The 14339-nt window shown below is 36.5% G+C and overlaps 1 protein-coding gene across 4 annotated transcripts in view; it reads right to left on the reverse strand.

Annotated features, from left to right (window-relative positions):
* LOC124408973 (ecdysone-induced protein 74EF) overlaps window positions 1-14339 on the reverse strand; it is a 113566-nt gene that overhangs the window by 62148 nt on the left and 37079 nt on the right. For all 4 annotated transcript variants that reach the window (XM_046886338.1, XM_046886337.1, XM_046886339.1 and 1 more), the window contains 2 exons: window positions 14019-14286; window positions 13772-13873 (listed from right to left, as the gene is read on the reverse strand). In XM_046886338.1, coding sequence (XP_046742294.1) covers window positions 13772-13873; window positions 14019-14286 — 370 coding nt within the window. The remainder of the gene's footprint in view (window positions 1-13771; window positions 13874-14018; window positions 14287-14339) is intronic.

The raw sequence follows: 14339 nt of genomic DNA on the forward strand, positions 1-14339 counted from the left end.
TTCTGGCTTCAGAGATTTTTACCATTCTATACGCTTTAAAAATTCCATAAAATGGAATATTGCGCGTTTTATGAAATTCGTACATACATATATTTTCAAAGTAGAAAATCAAACGAGCGCGATCTTCTACGTAACGTAGAATGCTAATCTTTTCATAGAATTTTCCTTTTAACCTAAATAAACTTTTTAGGGGTGTGCCACGGTGAATAAATTGCAAATTATTTTTTACCGAAACACCCAAAAATATATAACACTGGTCAACAGTGGTTTTAGAAAGACTTGATGTCAACGACGCTAGGAGTAAGTGTAACTTTTCGAAACTGATTAATTATTCATTTTGTCAACATTTTATCCGACATCCTACCCTAAAGTTTATCAAAAAAATACTTCTGTCTTTGTTTTGTTGGTTATTAGAACGGTTATTATTTCTAAACTATGGAAGATGGTGGCATGAGTTAGGGGTGGGGGTGTTGGTGGTTATGTTAGGTATTTAAATTAGTATTTAAAAGTATTCGAATCTTATCCCCCGAACCCGTAGCATCATCTTCCATAATTTATATAAAAATAATAACCGTTGTAACAACCTACCCCTGTTACTTCTAGTCCCGGTAACCCCTACAAGCAAGCGCACCCCTATTATCCGCATCACGAGGTTCGATCTTTGCGAGCGCAGAATTACCAAAGACAATAACTTGATTTACCTATTATAATAATTTTCCAACGAATTATCCATCATTATTATTATTACAGCTGTTTATCTGCCCCCCCCCCCACCTCTCTCTCTCTCTTCCCGCCCATCCGTCACGATGCGATCGCTCTTCTGAATTTTTCATCGTCCTTCTTCATCCATACAACCGGCATGCATTTCGCTACCTCAACGGCTACGTATTTGAAGATTGTTTTAATGTATTCGCATACATACACACGACATATTGCGAATATCAAGCGTATATAATAGATAGATAGATGGATGGATGGATGGATGGATGGATGGATAGAACAAGGGAATGAAGCTGCTTGCATGAGCAATCGAGTTTTCGAATTATCATGTCTGAGTAGCGAATATATGTGTGTTGTTTTTTTTCCCGTAATTACTCTTCTTCCTTCTCTTATTTATTTCATTCTTTTCTTCTTGACGTTAAGGCATATTACGTTCGTGCATAACGCGTTTGTAATGTTAAAATTGGCCGCGAAATTTACATTACATTATACAATATCACAGAATTAATTTTCACAATTATCCCGCAACAGTACCTCACCAGCCTTCAATATTACAACAATACTTTACAAACAATAATATGAAATATATTTGACTGCTGGGATCGGTAAAATAAATAAATAAAAAAAGAAGAAGAAGAATATTATTATACCCCGATGATTTTCGACAAAAATTTTTCACAGAATTGACACTAATTTTCCTACATATCAAACCTGAATATACATAAGCTGGGCGAATTTAACGTAATTACGGACAGACTGTTGAAAAATGTTTCATCGTAAATAAATCTGGGATGAAAAAAACCTTTTTTTTCAAATATTTTCAATTTTTCATGATGGAATAAACAACATGACGTATTGAAAGAAAAAAAAAACATACCCTAAAAATCAGTAAATAAATTTTCTTAAGGAAGACTGGAGTAAAAATTTAACAAATCAAAACAGTAAGAAGGAATAAATCGGATAGAAAGGAAAAATTTTGAAAAAAAACATTGTTTGAACTTTTTTTTTTTAACATCCACCCTAATATACATATATATAATATTATATATATAGACCGAAATGAGGATATATTATAGGTATATATAATATCGTATACAACACTCAGGGGTTGATCGAATATATCTAAATATTACGCAATCAACTTCCCATGCTAACGTTATGCAGCTAATTGGTTTTCCTAGTAATTTTATGAATATCTCGAATCCGTAACGGTTCGATTATTAGACTGACGTTAAATAGCTATTATTGTACATAACGAAGGAGAAAATACATTTCGGAGGTATAAATTTAAAAATTCAATCTGGTGTACTACGTTCCAAACATCATTTGTTGGAACTGTGTTTTTTAATCTAGAAAATAATTTTTAAGAACTATTGATATATGTTTTGCATATATGTATCGTATTGTCGTTTTCGTAAACAAACTCGACACCCTGTTTATTACGTGTTTTTTTTTCAATTTCTTCAGACAGACCTTTTGAATATGATACCACATAGGAGTAAGTTTTAAATACAGATAAATTATTTACTCGTGATTCCTCAAATTTGCCACATTTGTATAATTTGTCTACTCTGTAGATTGCTTGTAAATGCTTGATGAATTAAGACGGATATTCGTTTCGTTCTTAAAGTATCGAAAATCAATTCCAAATTTTCCTCAAACTTATCACGAGACTCTTTGTAAAGACTAAAGAATGTTGTTAAGAAAACTGTAAATAATTACCTGACCAGATTGGTTTTCTACACCGAGAAAATTCAGTGAGTTTTTAACCTCCGTTCCATACGTGAACTCTAATTTGGGGTGAAATTTATATGAAATTTGTGAAGCAAGTTATCTATATTTGCAATTAGTACCGAAATTATAATGTCGTCAACGTATCTTTGGAAAATTTTGACAAATACTACTATAATAAAAATTTTTCTGGAAGGAATTGTTTTTGATAATTTCAAAAACGAAAAACTCGATACCAACGAAATTTCACCTTAAAGCTACTAGTTTCATTATTTCAAACAGCAATTATTATTACTCTTGAATCGATTAGACAGAATTGATATCGTATTTTTTTTACAAAGTAAAACATACGCAAGAGTGTATTGAATGAAGAATTAAAGATATGAGAATATATATATATGGAATCGTGACAATTCAATCCCTTGAAAGGAAAAGCCACGTGCGCGTTTAGCGTTTCATTATAATTACAACAAACCTCGCGTCGTGACTATAGATACATACGTATAATGCAGGAAGTGTCTGACCTACATGTATTCCCTCACTTTAGAGATTAGCGAGTAATTCGCAGGCATGAAATGTAGGTCAAGAGATCGTTCGTCGGTGGTTAATTGCCGCTGTTGCCTGAATTATGAAAAAAAAAAAAAAAAAAAAAAGGAACGAGCTTCTGCTTCTTCCGTTGCAGGAATTCGCCATTACATCTGATTAAACACTAAACACATTAAACAAAAGTGTCCGCGAGAATTTTTAGCAAACGAAAGAATGAGACGATTGAAAGGAAGAAAAAGAGAAAGAGGATGAAAAAAAAATTGGAACGCATCGCGTGCCGACGACGACTCGACCGTATTTTACTTCGCGATTGTTCGCGAATTCCTCGCTGATTGTGTAGAGAGTTGTTGCGTCACTTTTTCGCGTTATAGGTACATACGTGTCGATCGGGCCGATCGAAAGAATATACACGTAATAATGATTGATCGAAGTCATCAATACAAGCCTCAATTCAGATCGATGATAAAACGATTCGATTGCTATCGAGTGAAAATCAGATCTGGATCATAATTTTGAAGAGGATGAATTCTACGTTGTTGAAAGTTAGGAACGTCATAAAGTGCATAACGAAAGGTCGATGTATATAATGACTGAATTTCAGACAATCAATTGGCAAAAAATATTACTCATTTTAGCCAGATTTTTCCATTCGAATTATAAATTTTGCGTCTAATAAGACTAAAAATGAGAAACAAAAAAGAAAGAAAGAAACAATTTAATCAACAGCAGCAAAGATTATAAAATTTTTTGTATAATTTTATCAAAGTCCTTTGTATCCAGTATCCCAAATAAGTACCAACCTAATTCAAACTGAACGTCTAATTTCTAAACTATATCCTTTTTTTTTTCCTGCATATAAAATTATGCGATTTGTCAAAATTTCTATAAATTTATCCACATACAGATATTCGTCTACATTCAACAATTAATTATTGCAGACTGTCGACTTTTCGATCAAATGTGAGAACGAAATAAAAACCAACGAAACCCATTGAGATAAATAATTTCACCAAGAATGTCCGGAAGCGACATGAGAGTTTTTCTCTCTCTAGGTTGAAGAAATGAAAGGATGGATGTGCTCGAGTCTGAAGTGAGCGCATAGTGAGAATGCGTGCACAGGAAGTCTGTTTCGTGTCAGGAACGTGTTGCCGCGATATTCAAGCAGCAACAGCAGCAGCAGCAGCCGTCTATTTATCCCTTATTTCGCCCCTTCGACTCTTGCAGTGTTTAAACACATATTTATACTAATACGCCAACCAACGAACGAACCGACCGTCTTGAAAACAAGACACACACTCTCTCTCTCTCTCTTTCTCTCTTCCGAGGGTGTGAAAAACCCTCTTATATATATATATATAGGTACTTGACTTGGCTCGACAAAAATCCTGTTGTGGCTGATTTTTTCTATCTCTTTTTCTCTTTCCTTTCGAACAGGAAATTCCCCATTATCTATATGCACCTCTTAGTTTCTGCCTCTTCCTCTCTTCTCTCGCCTGTTTTATTTCTGTTTTTTTTTTCTGTTTTTTTTTTCACGCACAGATTATCGGTTCGTCCCGCCCAGTTTGCAACTCATCATTTCTTATCTCCAATTATACGTTATATATGTTACCCCTCTTTCTGTATTCAACTTGATTTTATCTCATATTATTATATGTATTACATATATGTATATATATATATATATGGATTATTCCTAACTACACCATATTACGTACATCCACTTTTGCAACTTCCTCGTTTTATTCCATATTTATCAATATTAATCTTCTTCATAACAAACACACACACACACACACACACACACACACACACACACACACACACACACACACACACACACGCACACACGCACGCACACAAACGCACACGTATAGATTACATGATTACTCTGCGCGGTTATAATTATCTCCTTGTTATTTTGAAATATTACATATTATATATTCCGATGAAGATTAATATAGATAAATATGTAATAAAACGAGGAAGTTGCAAAAGTGAATATATACGATACACATATATATATATATGTATATATATAAAATTAAACAATCAATTAAAATCTCGATTAATCGATTAATCGCACAGCCCTAGAAAAAAGGTATATCTATGAATGTACGTTCAAAATGCTAGAAAGAGAGATAGTGAGAGAGAGAGAGAGAGAGACAGAGACAAGAGTGTGGGGAACACTTTGAACGACAAGGGCTCAAGAAATTAGGGGACGCGGGAATTGAACTTTGTCGGATACAAATACTGGCTAACCTAATTCACCCGGAACGTCTTAAAAGCTTACATCGACGTCGACGGTCGATTTGTTAATTATGTATTGGTAAGTTCCTTAGAGGCGATGCGTATGAAAAGAAATTCTTTTGCTCGCTGATGAGAGAGAGAGAGAGAGAGAGAGAGAGAGAGAGAGAGAGAGAGAGAGAGAGAGAGAGAGAGAGAGAGAGAGAGAGAGAGAGAGAGAGAGAGAGAGAGAGAGAGATACAGGTATAGTATATCTGGTATATAACGTATATAATACATTGCGAAATTGTTTACCTGTCGCGATTCACACTGCGCGGATAGACGCACGGATACGAATGCATTAAGCTCAAGGATAATATACATCTGACCGCTTACATTTTGTACGCATACCTATTAGGTATATAAATATATATATATGTTACGCTCGTACATGTGATGAGTTGTGTTTGATGAGAAAAAAAAAAAAAAAAAAAATTAAAAAAATTACACCTATATAACAGATTTAGAAAAATGTTCGTCAAGTTTCAGCGAAAACGATTTTCTTTTGTCGAATGTAACTTCGGTTGTTAGCGAATATAGTAAGTAATTACATACGTATATGTATATATACACGTAAATAATTACAGAGTAATGTGCTACAATTTAACGCGCATGCGATATACAATCCGTGAATGACTGTTTTCCAGGATGACCAACCTGGTCAGAAATTTAGACCAGAGTTCACCGTGATGTGTTTAACCTAAAATATTTGGACAGTTGTCGGTATTGAACACAACTACAAACGACAACAGTCAGAATTTTCTTTGAGGTTACGTTTACGAAGGTTGGTCGCTCTGGCAAACAATCGTTCTCGGATCGTAGAGCGTGCGCATTAAAAAATTTTCAGCAGACAACGGAGCATGCAGTCATTGCGAATTTACTCCGTAAATATTACATTCATATATAATTCGTTCATTCGACCACTAAGAGATAAAAAAAAAATAAAAAGAAAGAAAGTAAAGAAACGTAAGAAAGATGTCACAAAATCCAATCGCGATGATACCTATAAACGAAACGCGAAAGAAAGAATCCAGAAAGCAACAATTACGCGTATAGAACTAGGGATGATGGTTGGTCGGTCAAGCTTAATGAATTGAAAAAATACTCATCGAGTATAAAATATACGTGAGGCATAAAAAAGTAAAAGAAAAAGAAAAAAAAAACGAAAAGTATAGAAACTGTAGAGAAGGAGGATGCGTAACGTAACCGCGTAAAAGTGTGCAGCGATCATCTGATTAGACATTATATGACTGTGAAATAGGTTCGACTTACAACGTTGAAAATATGATAGGCATGAGGTTGGCTGTACTCAAAGTGAGAGAGCTCGGTGCATAATAATCGTGTTTGGTATAGTAGGGGGGTGTTATGCGGGACTGTGGGCAAGGAAGTGGAGGAGGATCAAGAGGACGAGGAGGAGGAGGAGGAGGAGGAGGAGGAGGTGGAAGAGGAGGAGGGAGGGGAAGGGGTTTTCGAGCGTTGCGGGTTACATGTACCTACGCGGCGCAACAGTTTTAGCCCGAAGTGTTACGTCAGTGAAAGTGTTATGCGAATGTGGGACGAGGATAACCTGTAGCCCCTGTCTCCACGTTCGGTATTACAGGTTAGCACAGCGTCTATGTATACGATTTTCAACAAACAAACGCGAACGCACACGTAAAATACTTATCTTAACTGTGTAATATACCTGATACAGGAATTCATATATGTATGTATGTATGTATGTATGTATGTATGTACGTAACGTTATGCGATCAACGAGCCTTTTAACTCGGCTCTGATAGGCCGCTCGCTCCTCTCCGCGGAAGGATGTATGCACACATACGTGCGCAAAACTCGGGTATACTATACTATACGCCAAATATGGAAATGAAGGAGAGGTTGTCGGGAGGGGGGGAGGCATAAAAGAGGAAGAAAAAACAAACGAATACCAACGCACCTATAATGTATAATATTAATTTCTATCGTGATTCTGACATATATACTTTTTTCATATTTTCTTATCATCTTTCAATTTCATAAAATATCAAAACTAATCAGGTATATATATATATATATATATATATATATATATATATGTTACAAATATTTTTATACAAGAAAAACGAGAATTAATATGGTATACGTATAGGTTGTATATATTATATATTATATCGTGAAAATTTTTAAATCCCGATTGAAAAAATCGTTTGTTCGTTTCAGCTAGAGAGTAAAACAAGAACAAAATGAAAAAAATAAAAAAAAGTAATAAACGGAGAAAAGAGTTAATTTTAGTACAGGATTTCTTATAAAATAATAACAAGAATAAGAATAATAACTACCGAAAGCAACGTGTTTTTTTTTTTTTTTTCTTTTTCTTTTTCTTTCTATCTCCATTCTGATCCTAAACGTGACCCTATTTCACATATTATTGTACGGAATGTATGTTATATGTACACAAAAGCGAAGCACAGATGTTCGACGACGTTTTTCAACGATCGTTCGAGTCTGCGAGAATCGCGACCGTTTGAGTATGCAAAAAAAGAAGAAAAAAGAAGAAGAAAGAAAAACGAAGGGAAAAGTAAAAATGAGGCCGTTCGATTACGAAGCGAGGTATTGAAACATTAAAGTTGACGTCATTATATATTAAACGAGTATGTGTAATTACAGGGGGGAAACTATATATGCGCAGACACGTGATTTTCACGCCTGAAACGAATGCATTCTACTTGCAATATATTTAATCATTTTTCTCTGATACAAATATATTGAGATAAAGTATTAATCCGTAGGAGTGGTTAGCGTGTAAATTTTTTTGTTTTTTGGCTTCTTCTCATTAATATTATTATTGAGATTGTTATTATTTTTTTACTTATTTTGACGCGAAATTGCAGATAATTTTTATAACTATATTATGTATATATATATATAAGATAGCAGTATATAGATTTTCGTAAATTCACGTTATTCGCGATTGACAAGAATGCAACAGAGTGATGCACACGATTGTGATACCGATCGATAAAAACAAAACAAAAAAAAAAAAAACGAAACCCCCATTATAATTATATACCGATGTTTATAGAAAAATTTTCATTGTACATATCGTGATTATATAGTTTATATTATATAACGAAAAGTACGGCTACTAAATTGGCGTTATAATGTCGCGCGCGGTTTCTAGAAGCAGGAACCAAGGACGGCTCGAACGTTATAGAGCGAAAAACCGCGATCGATCGTCACCCGCGTTTCCAAGAGTCTGCTAATATCCTTATAGTTTAAAACGACCAGCTGGACGTTATTAATTCGCCATTCATACATCCGAGTGTGTAAAATACAAATCTTATTGAATGAAAATGGAATTTAAAAAAAAAAAAAAAACAGAAACAAAAGCGGGAGAAAAACTTGACCGATAATGAGACAACGTTTGAGGGTGAAGCAGAGAAAAAAATACATTAACAAGTAGGGGGGGGGGGGGGGTCTAGATTCCAGAAAAAACCAAACCGGACGCGTTAAAAATACTTGAAATAAAAAAATTTAAAAAAAACGTTATAGGTACAACGTGACATTTTTCTTTCTCATCTTTTCGGCCAATCTCGGTGTTCCTGCGTAAATCTATTATTGTACGAATACATGTAGACACACGGATGTGCGTATAATGCGTATGGATAGGTTTAGGATTCCCCGGAGCTCGTGGTACGATAACAGCGCTTTCGAAAACTGCCTTGCATTGGAGTGACGAGGGACGACAGGTGTAGGGCTTGGAAGAAGAGGTTTGCTTCTATCCTTCATTCGACGTCGCGAGACCGCGGAGGGTTGACGAAAAGAGGCAAGAGAAACCGAGAGACGAGAAATAATAATGATAAGTTTGAAGAAAAAAGAAGAAGAAAAAAGTAAAAAAAAATTTAAGGAAGACACAAAACGAGAGAGAAAGATATTGTAAATGAAAATAAACCGTTAAAAGGGAAGAAGACATAGTGAGACAGAGAGAGAGAGAAATGGAACGGAGGCGAAGGAAAATAGAATAAAAAAGAAAAGCAACACCCTCCCCGTCTCAACGTTTTCGCCCTTATTCCAGCACCAAACATAACATAATAACCCAGATATAGGTATGTAAATATATCTATACACGCGTGTATATGAATCGTGTATGTATGTGTGTATGTAAGTATGTATATGCATGCACATAAGCCGCCCGCTGCAGCTTGCATCGAAACACGTGCAGCAGGCGCGACTCTCTGCAGGGAGGTTTTTGAAAATATACACAAACGCGATATTTGGATTGTTTATATTATAGACTTCCAGGGCGGCCGACCCTTTGCCGCTTTTTTCATCCCGCCGTCTCGATTGCCTGCGACTGACTGACTGACTGACTGACTTGCTTGCTTGCTTGCTTGACTGACTTGACTGCAGTCTGTCTATACAAAGAGTATAAAAGCTTTGCTCCAGCAGCAGCAGCAGCAGCAGCAGTAGCAGCCTGAAAGATGTTCTCAAATATTTTCTTTTCTCGTCGTTTTGGAAAACGAAATTCAAAGTTCAAGTTTGGCCAGCATTTTTATATATCTTATAACAAATCTTTGGCTTTACAACTTTTACATACAAAGCTTAATGTACCTACACATATTTTTTAATAAGGGGATGTTTGTGCGACTTCAGACGTTATATTCCATTAGGGTGGTCCTTAGTAGAGTTCTTTTTTAATTTTCATCCTCCCAGAGGGGGCTGAAAACCTTTCAAGTTGATAAAAAAAAAATTGCCTGAAGATTTGAAATAACATGGTAAAAACTTGATTTTGCTCTTCGGTAGTAATGGAAAATACAATTCAATATATTTTATCATATAGTTATTAATTTCGTAGCTATACTTGACAAAACGATAGTTTTATATTTGAATTAAACTTTGAACGTTAATAATTAACATATAAATGCTTTCATCAACGAATCTTATACGTCTGAGCTTTTTAAATAGCGTTCAATTCTCTATAAAAGTATATATTTTCCATTACCATCTTAGAGTTCATATAGACAGCTTAAATTTTCAGGAAATTCTTTTTTATCGATTTTAAAGCATCTCCTCGGGAGCATATAAATTAAAAAACGACCCTATAAGTCCCACCCTAATATTACATAGTAGAAAAAAGACGGGACGGTTTCAGATATAACAACAGACACCTTGGACGTATGAAATAAAAGGACGACAAGTAGCAAAGTGAAAATCGCTACCTGCCGACTAACTATACTCACATCGATCTCGTCTTACGGTCAAGTTTTTTAAACTTTTTTTTCTTTTCGGTTTGGAACAAACAACAAGCACGTATAACGATCGCAAAGACAAATATCAGATATAATCATAAAACAATCTGCAACGATATTAAGAGAAATGCGAAGAGTAAAAAAAAGAAAATGACAAACAAAAGAGAGAGAGAGAGAGAGAGAAAGATTTTAAGCGGATGTCGCAGGGCAGGTTAGAGGTAAATCGGTAAAACCATCAGCCGGGAGTCCCTGACCTGATTGCAGAAAATGTCAACACCTCACTCGCAGCTCGCTGCTGTTGCCGCTGCCTTCTGTGTGTAACGCTTTTACGGTAGTCGGATAACCGCCGAGCTAACTATCATATATACGCAATCATCCGTGTCTAGTGTATTTTTTTTCTCTCTCTCTCTATCTCTCTCTATCTCTCTCATCATACCTATATACTAAAAGGATTAATTTCCTTTTCCTATTCATACAATGAAAACAAAAAAACACAAATCGGCGTTCAAATACCGCAGTCTAGCGGCGACGATAGATTTCCGGTATCGTAAAACTCCTTCCGCTTGATATCGACTCAATGTTGAACAAAATTCAACGTTCGATTCGTAACGAAGGAAAAAGAAACAAAAAAAAAAAAAAAAACCAAATATCGTTCTCAAAAAGACCGATTAAAATTCGTCTTTTTTTTTTTTTCATTACATAATGGATTACCATTATTTATATTTCCTTTTTCGACGGATTTTCGAACTTCCGCGAAAGCGAAATTCATTATATGTATATATATATATATATATATATATATATATGTCCTTTTTTTCAATTATAGTTGCTGATTCTCGTCATTTTTTTTTTTTTTTTTACTTCTCTCTCTCTCTCATCGCCGAAAAATTTCAACTACCGCTTGTATCTCGGTTACGAAGGGGAATGGAAGTTGTGCCATCCCGGCGTGATCGTTGAAACAGCTTTCGAGCGTTCCGAAAACGCGTTATTATACGTTTGCGCTGCTACCGCGGTGATGTGGCAAGACGAGGAAGACGATTGCTCAACAACTATATAACTATAATATAAACCCAAAGAACGCGGCTATATGACAAGCATTGCGCATGTAATAAATAGTTTCGCACTTCTTTTCTACATAAATATGTTTGCTTTGCATCTTGTGTGCGTGCCCCCTCCCCCCTCCCCATGCCACCCTTCGCGCAGCGCTGTTTTATAAAATTTTCAACATACTTTAAAGAACTTCTCCCTGAAATCAGTTATTACAATTCTGGCATAATATATTCGAGAGTGTAGATAAAAAAATAAAATTAATAACAAACGAAAGAAAAAAAAACAAATCAAAATCAAAACAAACGAAATCGTAATTTGGATTATTAATTATAATCCTTAAATATATGATACGATATTGTCGATAGTTTCGCATTGTTTTTTTTTTCTTTACTTCTTTTTTTTTTTCAAGCGTGCACAAACACCTGTTCATCCTTTTCCTCTTTCTCGCCGGTTTTTTTTCCCCAACCACATTTTTTTTACACCTCGTTTTTGCTTTATTCCTGTCACCGTCTGCAAGAGTGGAGCTATTTTCGTATAACACTTATTAGGGGATTTATGTGAGGGTGCCCGAGGGTTCGCTTCTGTATAAGCCTAAGGGCAGGTCAAGGGAAAGGGTCGTGCCTCGGAGCGGTGTCTGGCTGCACATATGTATGAACACAAACGATGTATGTAATAGCGGTCTAGGAAACGAAACGGCAAGTGCATGGTATTCGACCCCAGTGAGGCAGTGATACCGAGAGACAGCGAGACAGCTGGACCCAGCGTGAGAAGGAAGAAGAAAGACCCCCGTAGAAACAGAGAACGAGTAAATAAAGTGTTAACAAAGGTGAAAATGTATACAGAGATTTCCGGGCGAATTCCCCGTCAACCAAATGGTTGAAGGAGGGGGGGGGGCAAAAACGAAAGAAAGAGGTTAAGGGTTTACATATTTAATACCACGGTGATATAAACGAGTCTATACGAAGACAATAATAATTATTAGCAAGTCTATATTATAGAAAGCTCAAATCTTATCGCTTGTATAATTTTTCATAAATACACACAAACGTTGAATATCTCGTGTCGTCTGTATTACTTCTCTATAAAATAAACTCAACGTAATTATACATATGCAATATACAATGTAAGATGTATTATAACATTGTTAAGCATGTATTGCATGCGTAGTATGGATAGTAAAGACGGGATTAACGAGGAATCAATTGAACGGTAAAGAGAAAAATTCCTTGCAAAGGAATAAACCGAAAATGGGCAATTGAAAATTCCCTCGGTCAAATGTAGGCTCCCAAAAGGGAAGCGTCAGAGCTCTGAGTCTGTAACGCGAATCGTTTATACCTACACGGTGTGCAGACTATATTATACCGATGCCATAAGCTTATAACACCGAGAGCGCGTTACGACACGGTTGTAAATTACAAGAATTGGGCCACGCACATATTGCCGCCGTGCTGCCGTGTCTTTCATCGCACGTTATAATGTACACGTTGGTCCGGTTACGTATGTGCCGTAGGTATTGCCCTGCGCCTATGTGTACGTTTGTGTACGCTTAGTATCAACTATTCGCCTACAGCGACAGCGACAGCGCGACAGCGGCAATAGAAATGGGTACATAGTAGATGGAATAACAGCGAGAGAATAATATATAATAAAAAAAAAAAAGAAAAAAAATAAATTGCTAGACTATACAGCGCCCACCAAGTCGCAGCGAGAATTATACATGTTGTGTATACCTATATCTTTCAAGTACACGGAACGCGTCTATACGCAATTATTATTGCTAACGCGGATGTGTGGTCGCAATTCAAGCGCGCTTGAGGGGCCTTGGCCGGTTTTCCCTTTCGAAGTTTCGAATCAACCGTATGTAAAACCACGCTATACCTATATATGCTTCAAGCGAGACGTGCGGTACCGCTAGTTTGCGCTGTGCATGTTGCGGCAGGCAACTCTCCCCAACGCAACCCGCTGATCGATTTCACGATCGGTAAAAAGAACTCAGATTACAGTTTGTCGCAGGTATTTTCTCTTATCTCCGTCAAATATGAGTTTCGCAGAATGAAGCTTGGTCGGTATGAGTTGAGTCGATAATGCAGGAAGATAACCTACTCGTCGCCGGTATTGACGAGTTCTCGTTATCGGCGAAGGGTAAGAGAGACTCTCAACCGCCCGTCGGTAACGCAAAGATCAAATGGTAACAATAATGTCGTGGTTCCTACCTTTACTCGTCTCGGGCTGTATGTGCTCAGTTTTAATCTCTGCTCTCGCCGCGTGCGCTATGGAGGTCGGTAAGCTCTGAGAAGAGGGTGCTGCCAGTTTTTCTATGGAAATAATAATACTAATAATGTATAAAACAAAGAAACGGAAATAAGTAAATATATCGCGATATTCAGAACTATACGAATTGACGCGAATTGAAAAATATTAATAAACAAATAAACTGTAACGATATAGCCTTGTTCTCACCTGCCAGTAAGGGATTAGCAGCGGCAATGTTGTACCTCTGTCTTCTGTAGGAATTAATAGGTGTGGTGGTGGAAGTTGGTTGACTGGCCTCGGCTAGGTCAGCTTGCAATTCCCTCAAAAACGTGTCCAGGGTGTCAAAGGGCTCCTCGCCCGCTACGCCAGACATTTCTTCGCCCTCATCTGACGGCCCCGAAGGCGCACCCGGAGCTCCAACAAGAACGCTCAACTCCATCGCCGAGAATTCGTCGGTTTGTCCGGCCCCGTTCTCCTATTTCAGGCCCAAAAGAAAATAAGAGAATGATATAGACAGTGTTTACCGAT

This window comes from Diprion similis, chromosome 8 (assembly GCF_021155765.1).
Source record: "Diprion similis isolate iyDipSimi1 chromosome 8, iyDipSimi1.1, whole genome shotgun sequence".
In the NCBI taxonomy this organism is placed as follows: domain Eukaryota; kingdom Metazoa; phylum Arthropoda; class Insecta; order Hymenoptera; family Diprionidae; genus Diprion; species Diprion similis.